The sequence below is a fragment of the Fukomys damarensis genome, unplaced genomic scaffold, assembly GCF_012274545.1.
Source record: "Fukomys damarensis isolate Sample0158 unplaced genomic scaffold, DMR_v1.0_HiC HiC_scaffold_3, whole genome shotgun sequence".
Classification (NCBI taxonomy): Eukaryota; Metazoa; Chordata; class Mammalia; order Rodentia; family Bathyergidae; genus Fukomys; species Fukomys damarensis.
In genome coordinates this window covers 17,452,036-17,466,851 of record NW_022900915.1, presented here as the reverse complement: position 1 = coordinate 17,466,851, position 14,816 = coordinate 17,452,036, and the positions used below count along the sequence as shown (strand labels likewise).

Sequence of the window (14,816 nt, the reverse complement as noted above, 5' to 3'; positions counted from 1 at the left end):
GAGCTAATGGGGAATCCAGGGACTAGGTACAAGGAGCTGGTCAGGAGTCAGGGGGAGGTGAAGGGCAGGATCTGAAGCCAGGCTACAGACACAAGGGCCCTGCGGAGATTGTCTTGGCTGTGTTCTGGGCCACAGCAGGCTGCCTTGGTGCTGGTTCCACTGGGCTTTAAATACCCAGCCCCTGCCCTGTCTGACCCACACTGACTTCAACTCTCCATCTTCTGCCAGGTGTACTGGAGTCCCAGGAGCTATCAGGATAGGGTGGAAGCAGTGGCTGCCATGGATGAATACAAGCTTCCGTCTGCACTGAACGAAGATGACAGTGCCACCTGGGACCCTAGCCTGGAGCCTGAGGAGGAGCCCAGGGCCCAGAATGGAATGGCAGCCAGTGAGGGTCTGAGCAGCCACCTCAGCAACCCAAGGCATGAGAAAAGGGACACGCTGTTGGAAACTGAGGAGCCCACAGAGGACCCAGGTGAGGCCCTCCCTGGCCTCAGCCTCAGCCTCACCCTCACCAATGGCCTAACCCTGGGGCCAGAAAGAAACATTCTGGAAGATTCAACAGAGCCCAGTTCCTGGAGGGCTTGTGCATTGGCAGAGGGGGATGATGTCTCCAGCAGCCTCTGTCCAGACACTGAAGACCCTCAGCTGGGGTAAGTGGGTGTCTTGGGATAGGGGCTCACTATATTTGACAGCTCCATGGCTGTGTGGTCTCTAGCCCCTTCTTGTTTTTCTCATATATAAGATGGGGATTTCATATTCTTCTTTAGTCTAGCTTCTGGGTGCTTGGGAGTGACTGATCCCGAAAAGGAATTAAAATAGCAGCAGGCTTGAGTCCCCAGCCTGTGCAGTTGCTGGCACACTTTTGGTCTCTTATGTGGGTGCGTAAGGTGAAGTATCTGTAGGTCTCTGTGGGGGAGGTGAGCAGGTGGGTTTGCAGGCCTTCGTGCACTCGGCGTGCATAGCTGTACGTTTCCATCCAGGCAGGGTCTGGGGCAGCTGCCAGCAGCTAGCAGAGAGGAGGGGGCAGAGGGCTGAGGCTCCTTAGATTGCTCTTTGTATTCAGGTTGCTTGCTGATTTGGGGTGGCCAAAGGTTGGGGCAGAGAGAGGTTTGGAAATTGGGCTGGTGATTTTCCAGCCCCTGTTGGAGTCACTCCTCAGTCCTGTTCAGTTTCAGGGTGGTGGAGATGGCACTACCTCCTGTAGCTCTCACAGTGGGCGGAGAGTTCTCCAAGGGCAGGGTGCTATCTTATTTGAATGTCTCTAGTACCCAGCCTAGGCCTGGCAGAACTGTCTTCGCCAGGCAGACTTTGGCCTTGTGAAGCTCTGGTTTGGGGAGCTAGGAGCTGGGGAGCATGCAGCAAAGAGGGGAACAAACAGAATATTACGTGCTGGTAAGAGCTGGGGAGGGAATGAGGAGTCACCCTGAGGAGAGAGAATGGAGAAGAGGGGCCGACAGTGTGGGCCTGTGACATGAGAGCAGGCCTTGAGAGCTGTGTGTTTGCTTGAGCTAAGAACCTCCAGGCAGTGCAGATAGCAAAGGTATGACTGAGTGTGGCACTAGTTGTGACAAGGAGACATCTACAGGCCAGGGTGGGAGAAGAGGCTTCATAGTCGCTCACTGAGACAGACATCTGTCTAGATGGCAAAAAGCCAGGCGCTGGGTTGGGCACTAAGGGGCAGGGGCCACATCTGTCCTTTGTTCTGCTGTGTCCTCTGTCCCCAGCCCAGCATCTGGCCCCTAGTGCTCAGTTTGTGTTGGCTGAAAGAACGAAGAAGCAGGACACAACCCAGGCCTGCTCCCTGCCTCTGGGGAGCTTCAGGCACAAACTGCTGCCATGACCAGCCCCGGTGTTGAGGACACCTGGGTAGGATGGTGACTGGTCCTTGCATCCCACAGGCTTGATGGCCCCGGGGAGCCAGATGTGCGGGATGGCTTCAGCGCCACGTTTGAGAAGATTCTGGAGTCAGAGCTGTTGCGTGGCACCCAATACAGCAGCCTGGACTCCTTGGACGTGCTGAGCCTCACTGATGAGAGCGACAGCTGTGTTAGCTTCGAGGCTCCACTCACACCCCTCATCCAGCAGAGGGCCCGGGATAGCCCCGAGCCAGGGGCTGGGCTGGGTATTGGTGACATGGGGCCTGAGGGGGACCTGGGGGCAGCCGGAGGTGATGGGGAGCTGGGCAGCCCCCTGCGACGCTCCATCTCTAGCAGCCGCTCAGAGAACGTCCTGAGCCGCCTGTCTCTTACGACCGTGCCCAATGGATTCCATGAGGATGGGCCCCAGGGGTCGGGCAGGGACGAGGACGATGATGATGAGGACACGGACAAATTGCTGAACTCAGCAAGGTGAGGCAGGGCCTGGACTGGGAGCTGGGGGAGCAACTGAGCAGATACAGAGACTGAGGCACAGAGAGGTAAAGCATGTTAGGGTGACCAGTGTCCAAAGTCAATAAACCCTCTTCAGGCTCCCCTTGTCCCGCCTCTGCCTCCAGACTTTCCACCCTGGGACCTGAGGTTCCATTCTGTTCTTCACGTTTTCTCAGCTTAGATGGGCTTGGGGCATAATTAGATGGGCTGTGGGCATAATTTCATGTGAGGGGGCGCCTGTGAAAGTCTGAACTAATGTCCTCCTGCTTTTGTGGAGCTTCTTGCCCTGTTCTGGACCCCAAGTGGGTTTGCAGAGGCCTTGGAGTCCTTTGGGGCCCATGCAGGGCCTCTGTTCCTGGGCCTCTGATCCCCCTCCTTTCCACCTGCAGTGACCCCAGCCTGAAGGATGGGCTGTCGGACTCGGACTCAGAGCTAAGCAGCTCGGAGGGGCTGGAGCCTGGAAGCACAGACCCACTGGCCAATGGGTGCCAGGGTGTCAATGAAGCTGCTCACCGGCTGGCCCGCCGCCTCTACCACCTCGAGGGCTTCCAGCGCTGTGACGTGGCCCGGCAGCTGGGCAAGAAGTAAGTGGCCTCCCACACCTCCTCTCCCAGGCAAACTGCTGTCTTCGTTAGCCTGAAAGGTGTGGGAAGTGGCTTCTCTCAGGGGTGCCTGCTACCAGGGGCACTCAACAGTCCTTCAAGGACACCTCCTGCCACTGTCCTCATTCCTGGCCTCGCTCTAAATCTGTTTCCTTTCTGGGCTGCTTGGATGAGGGTTGCTGCTGTCAGGGAAGGGTGGGGGCAGGCGGCCCCTCAGGGCTGAGGGGCTGGATGCAGGATGTGATTATGGGGTCATGGTGGATGGTAGTGAGGACAGAGCTGCCAGACAGGAGCTAGTGGCCTGCCTAATGGGGCCAGGGAGAGAGGAGAGCTTGCATAGAGGTGTGGGGGAGAAATGACTGAGACCTTGAGCTCAGGAGAGGGCTCATTAAGCCCTACTCTCCACTGGGACCAGCTGAAGGTTCTGGGACACCCAGAGCACAGGCCCTGGATTTCAAGTGGGTGCAAGGGGAAACTGGCAATATGGGGTTCGGGGCACAGGTGGGGGCTTCAGCTGAGACAGACTGGGCACATCTTGAGCATGTCTGACTAGCAGCATAGCCTCTGCCTTTGGTCCCTCTGTCAGAGAGCTACCTGTCACCACAGGGAGGCTCTGAGGTGGGCAGAAGTGGGCCTGGCCGTTGAGCACCACTCACAAGAGTTAAGGAACAGTCAGATCCTTGGCCATGAGTTGGAGCTGACGTGGGCGTCCCAGTGGTCTTGGATCCTTCCCTTCTCCATCCTGCCTCTTCCACCCTCTCTAGCCTCCACATCACTCTTACACTGGGTCCCCAAAGGCCCTGGCAAAGAAATCACAACTCAGATGCCTTCACCTCCCTACTGGGCTTGAGCTGCCCCAACCTAATGACAGCCTTTCGGGAGATTTCTTGTGGTTGAACCCCTTCCATCTTTCCAACTTCTCCTCCCTCTACAATAGTCTTCCCATTAGCTGTCAGTGGTATGCCTCTCTCCCATCTAAAAAGCAAGAGTTTCCCCAAGTCACAGCCCAAATCCTTAAGTGATTAAATTGCTCAGTCAGGGCTTGAATTTATGATCCTCCTGCCTTAGCTTCCTGGAGTGCTGGGATTATTGGTGTGTGCTGTCACGCCAGGATTGCTGGAGTGTTTTAAAGCATATTCAGACACTATTTCATTTGATTCCTAAGTACTTTAGTGTATGTCTCTGATTAGTTTGTTTATATAATTATAATTTCTAACAAAACTTAACCAAAATTCCTTATTATCTTCAACATTTGGCTTGTGTTTAATTTTCTCTGATTGTCTAAAGTCTATGGCCATACCACGCTGGACACGCCTGATCTCGTATGATTGCCTTAAAATATTATTTTGTCAAATCCAGGACCCAAACATTTCCACATCTTGCATTTGGTCCTGTATCTCTCAAGAATCATTTAATCTACAATAGCCCCTTCCCTCTTCAGTGCCATGCATTTGTTGAGGAAGCTGAACCTCCTGAACTTTTCATGTCTGGGCTAACACCCTCAAGGTGTTATTTTACATGTTCCTCTATTTCCCATGGGTCCTGTGAGTGGGAGTGAGAGCTTGAGCTTGAGCTTGATAAGAATCAGGTGGAGATGTGTTCTGATTTTTGACCAGAATATTTCAATCCAGTTTTCTTGTGACACATTCCACCTTGGCCTCCAGGATAGCTTTAGAGCCCTGCCCCACCTGGTCAGCTGGTTCTGCTCTTTCTTCTCATGTGGGCTCAGTCTCACTGCACCAAGTTCTTGCTGACCACCGGGGAGTGATGCTCTCCCTGATGTACACCTGCCCCATCCTTGCTGAGCCCCAGTATCCCACCTTTTCAGCCTTGTCCCCACCGGATCTATCTCTCCTTCTGGGAGATTCTGCTTCCTAAATCATGTGCCCACTTCTTTCCTGAACAACTCCTATATCCTCCCTGTGGGTCTCCACTCAACAGGTAGTGTCCACAATACAGATGTGACCATCTGTCCAAGCCCTTCACATCATGTCACCATCCTTCCTTTGACCCGCAGCCTGCCTATCTCTTGTTGCCCCTGTTCCCGCTTTCCAGACCCTGGCTACATGGCTGTGCTGGTGGCTTCTTGGACATTCGATATAGTTTCCTCTGTTCATAGCACTTGATACCATCCTGTCTTCTCTTCCTTTACTTGGTTGGTTCTCACTTTCCCTGTTGGCCTCTTCCAGGAAGCCATCCTGATCCTGCAGCCTGAGGCTGAGCTGTCAGAGCCCAACTGGCCATCAGGGGGGCAGCCTATGGATTGGCAGCTCCGGGTGGGTGGGTCAGGGCACACTGGAGCCCATCCCCAGGTACCCACCGTTGTTCTGCTGTCTTGGGTTGGACCCTGCTTCTAACTGACATCCTGTGTTCTTCTGGCAGCAACGAGTTCAGCAGGCTGGTGGCTGGCGAGTACCTCAGTTTCTTTGACTTCTCTGGACTCACTTTGGACCGAGCTCTCAGGTCAGTGGGTCTGGGATGGGACAGTGTCCACAGGTGGCATGGGCAGCACACCTGGATCCTCATCTGAGCTCTTATTGCAAACTCACTGTGCAACCTCGGGCAAGTCTCTTGAACCTCTTGCAAGGATGTGGGAAGAGGCCAAGAGCATCAGCTGTCTTTACATACTGGCCTACTTCATTCTCAGAGCAACCCTGTGAGGTGGGTTTGATCCTTCCTTCTCTTCAAATGAAGAAATTCTGGGCAGAGAGGTAAAGAGGATTCCCCCATAGTCACTGAGTGTGAGATGACTCATTGAGAGGATATTTGATCTCAGCTCTACCTGGGGTTTGACCAAGGAGGCGCCTCAGTAGGACCAGGTGCAGGCTGCAGGGAGCAGGAGTATGATATTGGATGAAGCTCACTGTCAGCAGGGTATGGTGGCAGGACCGGGCCATAAGAAGGACAGACAAGACCTTAGTCTCTGAGAGAAGGCTGTGTGCTTCACATATGCTGGGTCCTTTTACAGTGTCCCATGTGTCCCTTACACTTAAAATAATGTAGTTTCTATTCTTTTTTCTCTCTGCTATGGGTGGGGTATTTTCTGTTGATCTGCTTTCACTTCACTTACTCTTTTTTTTTTTAATGTCCAAGATACCATTAAACCCATTTACCGAGTTTTAATTTTATGTTATCATATTTTCCTGTTCTAGAATTTCCATCTTATTTCAAATTTAAAAATAGATTCTAGGCTAGGCTCAGTGGTATGTGTCTGTAATCCCAGTTACTTTGGTTTTATTTAAAATTTAAAAATAGATTCTAGGGTCAGTGACACATGCCAGTTATCCCATTTATTTGGGAGGCCAAGGCAGGAGGATTGCAAGATTGATGCCAACCTGGGCAACTGAGGAAGATCCTATCTCAAGAAAATAAAAAAAGACTGGAGATATAGCTCAGTGGTAGAGCATTTGCCTACTATGCAAGTGGCTCTGGGTTCAATCCTCAGGACTACTAAAAAAAAAAGAGTTTTTATTCTCTAAGTAATTCTCCACTTTTCACTAATTTTCTCCATCTTTACCTCTGTTTTTGAACACATTATTATAAAGTCCCTGTTTGCTGTTTCTAATATTGGCATCATCTGAATCATCTATACCCGTTCTATTGCCTGTTTTTTCTCTTGGTTTCCCATCATTTATAATATCTCTCTGCACGTTTAGTAATTTTTTTTTTACTTGATGCTACACACTCCATATAGAACTATAGTGGCTCTAGTTTGTTTTCTTCCTTTTTATCTTGTCCTTAACCTGGGGACATGGTCCTAACCCAAGCACAGCTAGCTGAGGAGACAAAGCACTGAAGCCTGGTGAGGATCAGAGTTCGCCTTAATCTTGGAAAGACTCAGGACTTTCCACAGGGAGCCAAGTGTGGTTACTGGACCTTGCCCCTTGGTGAATTCTCAATCCTCATTTGGTTTCCTCAGTGTAGCAAGCTTGCTGAAAAACCCAAAAACCAAAAAGAAAAGAAAAGAAAAGGAAAGAAAAGAAAAGAAAACCCAAGAACAAAACCCTCTATTTCCCAGAGGCATTCTTTTTTAGCTTTTTAGCCTCTTTCCTTTCACTCTGGAATTTGTCACATACCTGCCTGGCTGTGTGCATACAGCCCCTCTGGTCTCCAGGTTTGTCTCTTTGCCCCTTAAAGCCGCCTGCTGTCTTGCCCCTTACCTGTGCTATTACTCAGCAGTGTTTCAGCTAAAAGCAGCCACAGCAGATGAGCCCCCTCACCCCAGTCCTCTTGTCTCCAGGATCTTGGCCCTTGTGATCTTTGTTGCCTCAGCAGTTTCAGAAAACACATAGCTGCCACTGTTCTTAGTGGAAGTGTCTCTCTTCTGCAGCACATACTCTATCCTGAGAGAATCTTCAGGATTGCATGGTGGAGCAGGAGATTGTGGGAAAGTTTTCAGGGAGGCTAGCTCATGATTAGAGGCACGGGTGGTGGACTAGAGGCATTGTGTGTTCCCCAGTAGTGAGGCTCAACTGCACAGGCACTGGGGAGCCACAGATGGTGCTGGCAGTAAAGCAGTGCTGGTAGCAGCGTGCAGTCTTCTGAAGAGAGACAGGCGGGAGAGGACAAGGATAGAGGGTGGGTGGGGAAAGGTGAGTGTGAGAGGCTGCTGAGAGGATCGAGCAGAAGGACTTCAGGGGGTGAGGTGGGAGAGGCTGGCCGACGGTGGGACAAAATCTGGGGGGACAGCCTGAGTTTAGTGGTGGCTGTGCTGGGCTGGGGCTTGGTGAAAAGCCCCAAGGAAAGCAGAGTATGGGCTGGGGAATAGGAGCTGGGACAAATGGCTTCCAGGCAGGACAGGCTGAGTACGTGTGTGTAGTGGGGCTTCTATTCTGGGTGAGGACCCAGACTGACTCAGCAACTCTGGGAGGCCCTCAGCTACTTTGGGTTGCCTTCCAGAACCTTCCTGAAGGCCTTTCCGCTGATGGGGGAGACGCAGGAGCGTGAACGGGTCCTTACACATTTCTCCCGCCGGTACTGCCAGTGCAACCCTGATGACAGCACCTCAGAAGGTACAGCCCTGCCTGCTCCACCTGACCTTCCCACTGCCCCCTGGGCCCCACCCCTTTCTCCCTCCTGTGGCATGCAGTAGGTGCTAAACTAACACTGAATGAGTAGCCGATGGCACATGGAATGGGGCTGCCTGCTGGGCAAGAGAGCTCCATTGTCCTTCCCAGTGCCTCAAAGTCCTCAGTCTTAGAATTTAGTCTTCTGGGTCTTCACACACCCTGGTGCCCTGTCACAATGTTGATTCTTGGTGGGGTGGGGCTCCTGGTTGGGGACTTTCCCTATGAATGGACCTGGATCCCAGAAACTCAAGAGACACAGCCAAAGCAGAGACATGGCCCAGGATGCAGAGCCATTGCTGGGCCTGAGGTTCAAGATGAATTTGGCTACAGGAGGCAGGCATATGGGCTAGAGCAGGCAAGGACTGCCAAGTTCCCTCTGAGGGAGGGGACAGCCTGACCTGGGGCAGGCAGGAGCATCACACAGGCCCCAGCTCTGAGGGCAGGTGGCTGGCTGCTGCCTGTCCCCTGGGTCTTCAGGCAGGTACTGTTGGAAGACAGGTGGACAGTTAAGGGTGGGTATGCGCTGGCCCCTGACCCTGAGGCTGCTACCATCTCTGATTTAGATGGAATCCACACGCTCACCTGTGCCCTGATGCTGCTCAACACGGACCTGCACGGACATGTGAGTTGCGGGAGGGAGGTGGTAGGCCAAGTCACCCTCGGGGTGACCCTTTCCCAGCCCCCTTCCTGAGATCTCTTGCTCAGGGACTGTGTTTGTTTTAGCAGAACTGGGTGTTGGGCACCTTGGTTTCTAGATCTGGTTCTGTTCTAGCACAGTTTGAGCTGCCTGTGCCCTGGCCCCACACATGGCAGCGAGGATGGTTGGGCCCATGGGAGTTTAGGATGTGCTGGATGAGAAGCATACTCCTAGGCTGGTCCATGCCACTCATTGCTAAAATGCCGTGGGCTCTTCCCATCCCAAGCCTGAGTGCAGCCGCCTGAAATAGCACGCCAGGCAGCCTCTGCTAATCAAGGAGTAGGTTATGCCTGAGAGGCTTTCCGGCACCCCTACCCAGCCCAGAACCAAGAGTGGCCTGACAGGTGTGGGTGCCGCTGGGAGGCTGGGTCTGCTCCATGCCCCAGGCTGCCTCTGTGCTTCTTCTCGTGGCTCTCTAACCAACTCCACCTTCTCTCCTCTGCTGCGGGGACCCTCTGTGGGCTCTCCTGCCCTCCCTCAGGTGGTAAGTGTGGCCAGTGGTGTGCATGCCCTGTGTGACCCCATCTCCATGCCAGTTCTGTGTCCCCCATCACACCACCAGGTTCCACCCAACCACTGCTCTGCCATCGCTCCCCCAGCGGTGGTCAGAGCCCCCTGTTGGGTTGGAGGGATTTCTGTGACTTCAGGACAGCAGGTCAGTGTGTCTCATTGCAGAGTTAACAGGAAAGTTTAGGTGATATGAGCAAAGAAAGAGCTGGGGGAGGCTTTACCTCCCACTCGTGACTTCATTGCTGTGTGACCTTGGGCAAGTCACTGGTCCCCTCTGAATCGGTCTTAGGTTCTGCATCTGTTGATGGGGAGAATAATGATTTTTCTCAAAGTTCCCATGGAGGACAAAGAGTTAATCAACACAATATCAAATGTCAGGGCCCAGCTCCTAGTAAGGAGTTTATTATAAATAATACTAATATGTAAGAATAACAGTAGTATTTATGTTTCGTATTAAAATTTAAATGATGGCAAGCCTATGGGCCCAGGCTGCAGGCCCTTGGAGGGCCAGGGTTGTGGAGGCTGCAGTCTGATGGCAGCTGGAGCAGGCACAGGGAAGAGGAGCAGCCTGAGCTGGGCTCATGAGCTCCTGGGGCAGCCCCAGGAGGGCTAGGGCCTGTGTACCCCTGTCAGGAAAAGCAAAGGTGCGATGATGTTGGGAAAGTCAGCCCGGCCCTCTGCCTGAGTATAGAACGGGAGAGAAGCCATGTGTATTCCGAGGCCCACAAACCCACCAGTGTTCCCGAGACTTCCTCGGTGCTCGGGGAACAGGTGTTGCCAGCTCCCTTAAAGGGGCCCTGGATGTGCCCGTCCACTCCTGTCCCTGCCCCAGCCTGCCTCCTGAGAGCAATCTCAGGGCTGCGGCACTTCTGGGCCCAGCTTGGGGTGCCCATATCTGCTGCTAAGCACTTCTGGTGAGGACAGCAGCTCCTGTTCCATGGTCCCCAGGGGGAGAACAGCTTGGTCTGGCGGCCTTAGTTACCTATAACCTGCACTAATGTTGCAGGTGTGGAGAAATTACTCTTTGTAGATCAGGAATTCAGGACCTTTGTATTTGCTGCAAACAGATACTGGAAATCTTCCCCCCTCCCACTTTCTCTTTCTTTTTGATGTTGGGGATCAAACCCAGGGCCTTGCTCAGGCTAGACAAATGCTCTACTGCTGAGTTACATCCCCAGCCTTTTAAAAAATTTTTATTGTTTCCCAGGCTGGCCTGGAACTTTCAATGCCTCTGCCTCAGTCTTCTGAATAGCTGGGATTATAGGTGTGCACCGCTGCTTGTATCTTCCTATCTCTCTTGAGGCAGTGTTGCCCAATGACTAGGAACAAGGATTCTGGGTCAGAGCTCTCTACATTTCTCCATTTGATAGTCATGTGCCCTGGAACAAGCTATTTACTTCACTGAGGCTGTGTTTCCTCATCATATAGTTCCTATGAGGCTGTATGGAGATGGGACTGGAGGAGAGCTTTGCCCAAGAACTGGTGGTCACAGTCCTGTGAGCTCTTCCTCTGCTGTGTTCTATTCTTCTTGCTCCTCTCCTCCTTCTGCCCCTTGTTAGACAGGGACTGAGTGCCTGGTGGGATGTGAAGATCTTAGGAATATAGGCTGTGCTGGTACCTACTAAAAAAGTTCTGCTCAGAGGGGGAGCAGGCTGGGCAGGCGTACGCTCTTTGGATGGGTATAGCCTGGGTGAGGACATGCCTGGACTTTTGAGGTTTAACAGCTGTCCTGTCTGCTGAGCACCTTTTGTGTTCCACAAAAAACAGGAAAAGGAATCCTGCCTTGGCGAGCTTACCTTCTAGTTAGAGGACGTGGACAACACAAAGAAATGGTTGCAAGCATGGGTGGGTCCTGCAGGGAATGAGCAGGTCAGGGAAGGCCTCCAGGATTAGGGCAGAGACCTGGAGGATCAGCAAGGGCCAGTCATGGAAAGTCTCGTCAAAATGCCAGGCAAAGGGACCAGGAAGGTTGCTTTCCACCTCTGGCTACTGAGTATGGGCATCTGTGAATGAACGTTTGTGAACAAGTTTATGTTTGAACACCTATTTTCAGTTCTTTGAGTCTATGTCTAGGAATGATCTTGCTGCATCATATGTATTGTCATTCTGTGTTTAACATTTTGAAGATCTGCAAAACTGTTTCCATGGTGACTGCTGGTGTGTGGCAAGGTAAGACATAGGTGATGTCGGTTTGGGAAGATAGGGTGGTGCGCATGGAGAGAGGGACTGCAAAGGGCGACGTCTTGAGGTTCCGTCTGACCAGATTTGCTGATAGGGATGGTCAGTGAAAGAGGAATAATAACGATGGCTTATTGGTTATCTTTCCTGTCCCTGGATAAAATACTGGACACCAAAAACTTATATGATGCCCACAGATTAAAGGAAGAGAGGCTTATTTGGCTCCCAGTTTCATAGGGTTCATTCCACGCTAGGCTGTCTCCACAACAGGAGCATTATGAAGGGAGGGCTTGGCAGAGGAATGCCAAGGGGAACGGTGTCAGAGAAGCAGGGGCCAGGACAGACATAGTAGCCAGGGTCTCATGCCTCCATGACTTGTCCAGACATTCTCTGAAGTGTGCTTTGCTAATTCCCTGGGTGGCTCTGAATTCAATCAAGGTGAAAAGCCAGCTTGACTGTCACAGATAGCTTCAGCATCTGTCTAGCTTGGGTGCTATTTCCAGAGATGGGGTCCACATTTTATATTTGGGGGTGAGTGGGAGAGGTGGAACGAGTTCCATTTCTGACATGCTGTGTTCGCAATGTCTGTTGGACATCGACATGGGGACATTGAGGGAACAGTGGGATCAATGAGACTGGAGCCCAGTGGAAGTGTGTGGGATGAAGAGATGGGCATGGTGGGTTCCTGGCATCTTGATGGGACTGGCTGAATGCCCTGGAGAGAGAGGCAGGCTGATGGTTAAGTCTGAGGCCCAGCAATATTTAGAGGAAACCCAGGACCAGGAGAGACCATGAGACAGCTAGAGTGGTCAGACAAAAATCAGAGTGTTCTTAGATGCCAAGAGAAGAAAGGATAACAGAGAAAGGAAAAGGTATCGACAAGGGAACCATAATGTCTGTTATGGGGTCCTTGAAGCTTAAAGGAGAGAAGAGGTGTTCGTGGCCACGTTGGAGAATGGGGAGCAGACACATGGGCAAAGTGTAATAGTGCTCTTGGCTGGTCTCCATTCCCATTTGGTTATGGTTGTGGATGTAAAATGGAACTGGTTAGCATGACTTTGGATTCTTCTCCAAGCTTATTCATTTGGTTGGGCTTAGACACAGAAACAGCGCAGGAAACTAGTTTGATTATACCTTGTCTGGGTTTTTCCTAGGCAAATATGACAGAAGCAGAAAGGCGCAAGAGAACATTTGCAGGGAAGTGGTTAATGATGGGGTCTGGAATCTAAATGGGACAAAAAAGAAAGCAAGGACATTTGGATTTTAATAGAGGGACAAAGGGCTGCTGGAATAAGGACTCGAGAGATGAATGAATTGGAAGGATAGGAGATGGGTCAGGAGTGCACACTTAAAGTGGGGTGTGGGCAGTGGTAGATCTTGGAATGAACTGAAAGGGGGCAATGTCAGAACATGGTGGTTTTCTTTTTTTTTTTGGTATCAGGGATCGAACTCTGGTCCTTGGGCTTGAGAGGCAGGAGGTGGAACCACTGAGCTAAATCCCCGGCCCCAAAATGTGGTTTTCAACCTTCAAGCTAGAGAATGTGGCAGCTTGGGTTACCTGGAGATAGAGAAGAGGAGAGAAATTGAAGAGGTGCTTTGGTTGTACAGCCTCTAGCATTGTTTAATGGACTGAAGGTGGGCTCAGGGAACCATCAAATAGGAAGCATAAAGAGAGGGGAGGCAGGCGGGAGAGTCACTTCAGGCAGTCCACGCCGAGACACAGATGAGCTGTGTTTCAGGACCAGATTGAATTTCCCAGACACTGGTTGCTTGAGGTGTGGTGGTGAGTTGCTGGCGAGGTGGGCTGGTGCAGGATAGTGGAGAATTTGAGGGATGGATGCATAGGTTTGGCTGCTATCCTGAAGGCCATGTTGGGGATGGGGGGTTTTACCACTCTCAGATGGTGACAGAATGAACCTCACACAAGAGATTGGCAGTATAATTAAGGCCTAGTCGGGATTTGCAATAGCAGCAAGTATTTTCCTGTCCAGAGTACTTTTGTTGAGACTCTCCCATCCCTGAAGATGACCTGTGCTTTCATCTTGCTTTTCCTGCCTTGTCCTGCTTCTGCAGGAAGCTGTAAAGCCTGGACTTCTGTGGTGTCAAAGGAAGTGACCTAGTTTCACTATTGGGGTGATGGCCTGGGCAGCATCTTGGCCCCACCCACCTGTGCTCTGGGTAAGGAGATGGGTGTGGGGAGATGGTCACCTTGGCCTGAGAAGGCAGGGCCTAGGCTGTGCCATGGGGCTATGGTCAAATTGGCCGAGACTTTTTCTGCCAAGAGACGGAAGATGTGGCTGAAGTCTAAGGGCCAAGGGCAGCCTTTGGGCTCTGTTGACCCAGATGGAAGTGGGAGGAAGGAAGGAAGTGGGAACTCAGAGGTCCCAAACCATGTCCCTTCCTTGAGCTTTAGAATGATCTTGGTATGTCTTCCCCATCCCTATACCCATACACGTCTTTTTCCTGGATGATGATGGTGATGATGATGATGATGATGATATTTTAAAGCAGAAACTTATCCAGTATGATTTCATTCCTTTGTAATTTGTTAAGTGTGGCTTTTGGTGTAGAGAGAGATCAATTTTTTTTGCTTTTTTTTGCAGTACAGGGGATCAAACTCGGGTCCTTGCACTTGCAAGGCAGGCAGTGGAACCACTAAACTAAATCCCCAGTGAGAGAGATCAATTTTAATAAATATGTCATATGAACTTTAAAAGAAAGTATATTCTATAGTTATTGATTATGATGTTCTATATATACCAATAAAACCTAATCTTTTGTGTCATAAAAATCTTTTATAACCTTACTGTTATATTTTATTGTGATAAAGCACTCATAACATATAATTTATTATTTTAACCATTTTAAAATGTACAATTTAATGGCATTAAGCATATTCTCAGTGGTGTGCAGCCAGCATCACTATCTAGTTTCGCAGTACCAGAGCTAGTTTCAGAGCTTTTCCATCACCTCAACAAAAGCACTCAGGCTCAGCACAAGTCACTACCCATCCCTGCCTCTCCCCAGCTCCTAGAAAATGCTAATCTGCTTTCTGTCCCTGTGGGTTTGTCTCTTGGAGACAGTTCACATATCTGTCCTTTTTTTGGTCTGGCTTATTTCACTTGGTATGTTTTCCAGGTTCCTCTGTGTTGTAGCATGGATCACTGCTTCATTCTTTTTTATTGACAAATAATAGGCAACTGTATAATATGCTACATTTTGTTGTCCATTCATCTGCTGAAGGATATTTGGGTTGTTTCCACCTTTTGGCATCATGAATGTGTTTCCCCATGGGGCCCAAAAGTGAGCTTCATGTACTGAGATTTTTGTTTGAGCATCTGTTTTCAATTTTTTTTTTTTTTTTTTTTTTTTTTTTTTTTCTTGGGGT

General features: G+C 50.8%; 1 protein-coding gene across 2 annotated transcripts in view; it reads left to right on the top strand.

The window, feature by feature from the left end:
- Window positions 1-228: 228 nt before the first annotated feature.
- The window catches only part of Psd2 (pleckstrin and Sec7 domain containing 2), a 30,791-nt gene continuing 16,203 nt past the window's right edge, over window positions 229-14,816 (top strand). Inside the window, exons 1-6 of one of the 2 annotated variants that reach the window (XM_033767206.1) lie at window positions 229-653; window positions 1,902-2,351; window positions 2,762-2,956; window positions 5,357-5,437; window positions 7,874-7,986; window positions 8,607-8,665. In XM_033767206.1, the coding sequence (XP_033623097.1) occupies window positions 280-653; window positions 1,902-2,351; window positions 2,762-2,956; window positions 5,357-5,437; window positions 7,874-7,986; window positions 8,607-8,665 (1,272 nt within the window). In that variant the 5' untranslated portion in view covers window positions 229-279. Of the gene's footprint in view, window positions 654-1,901; window positions 2,352-2,761; window positions 2,957-5,356; window positions 5,438-7,873; window positions 7,987-8,606; window positions 8,668-14,816 lie in introns of both variants that reach the window. The other variant, XM_033767208.1, reaches the window with a different exon arrangement.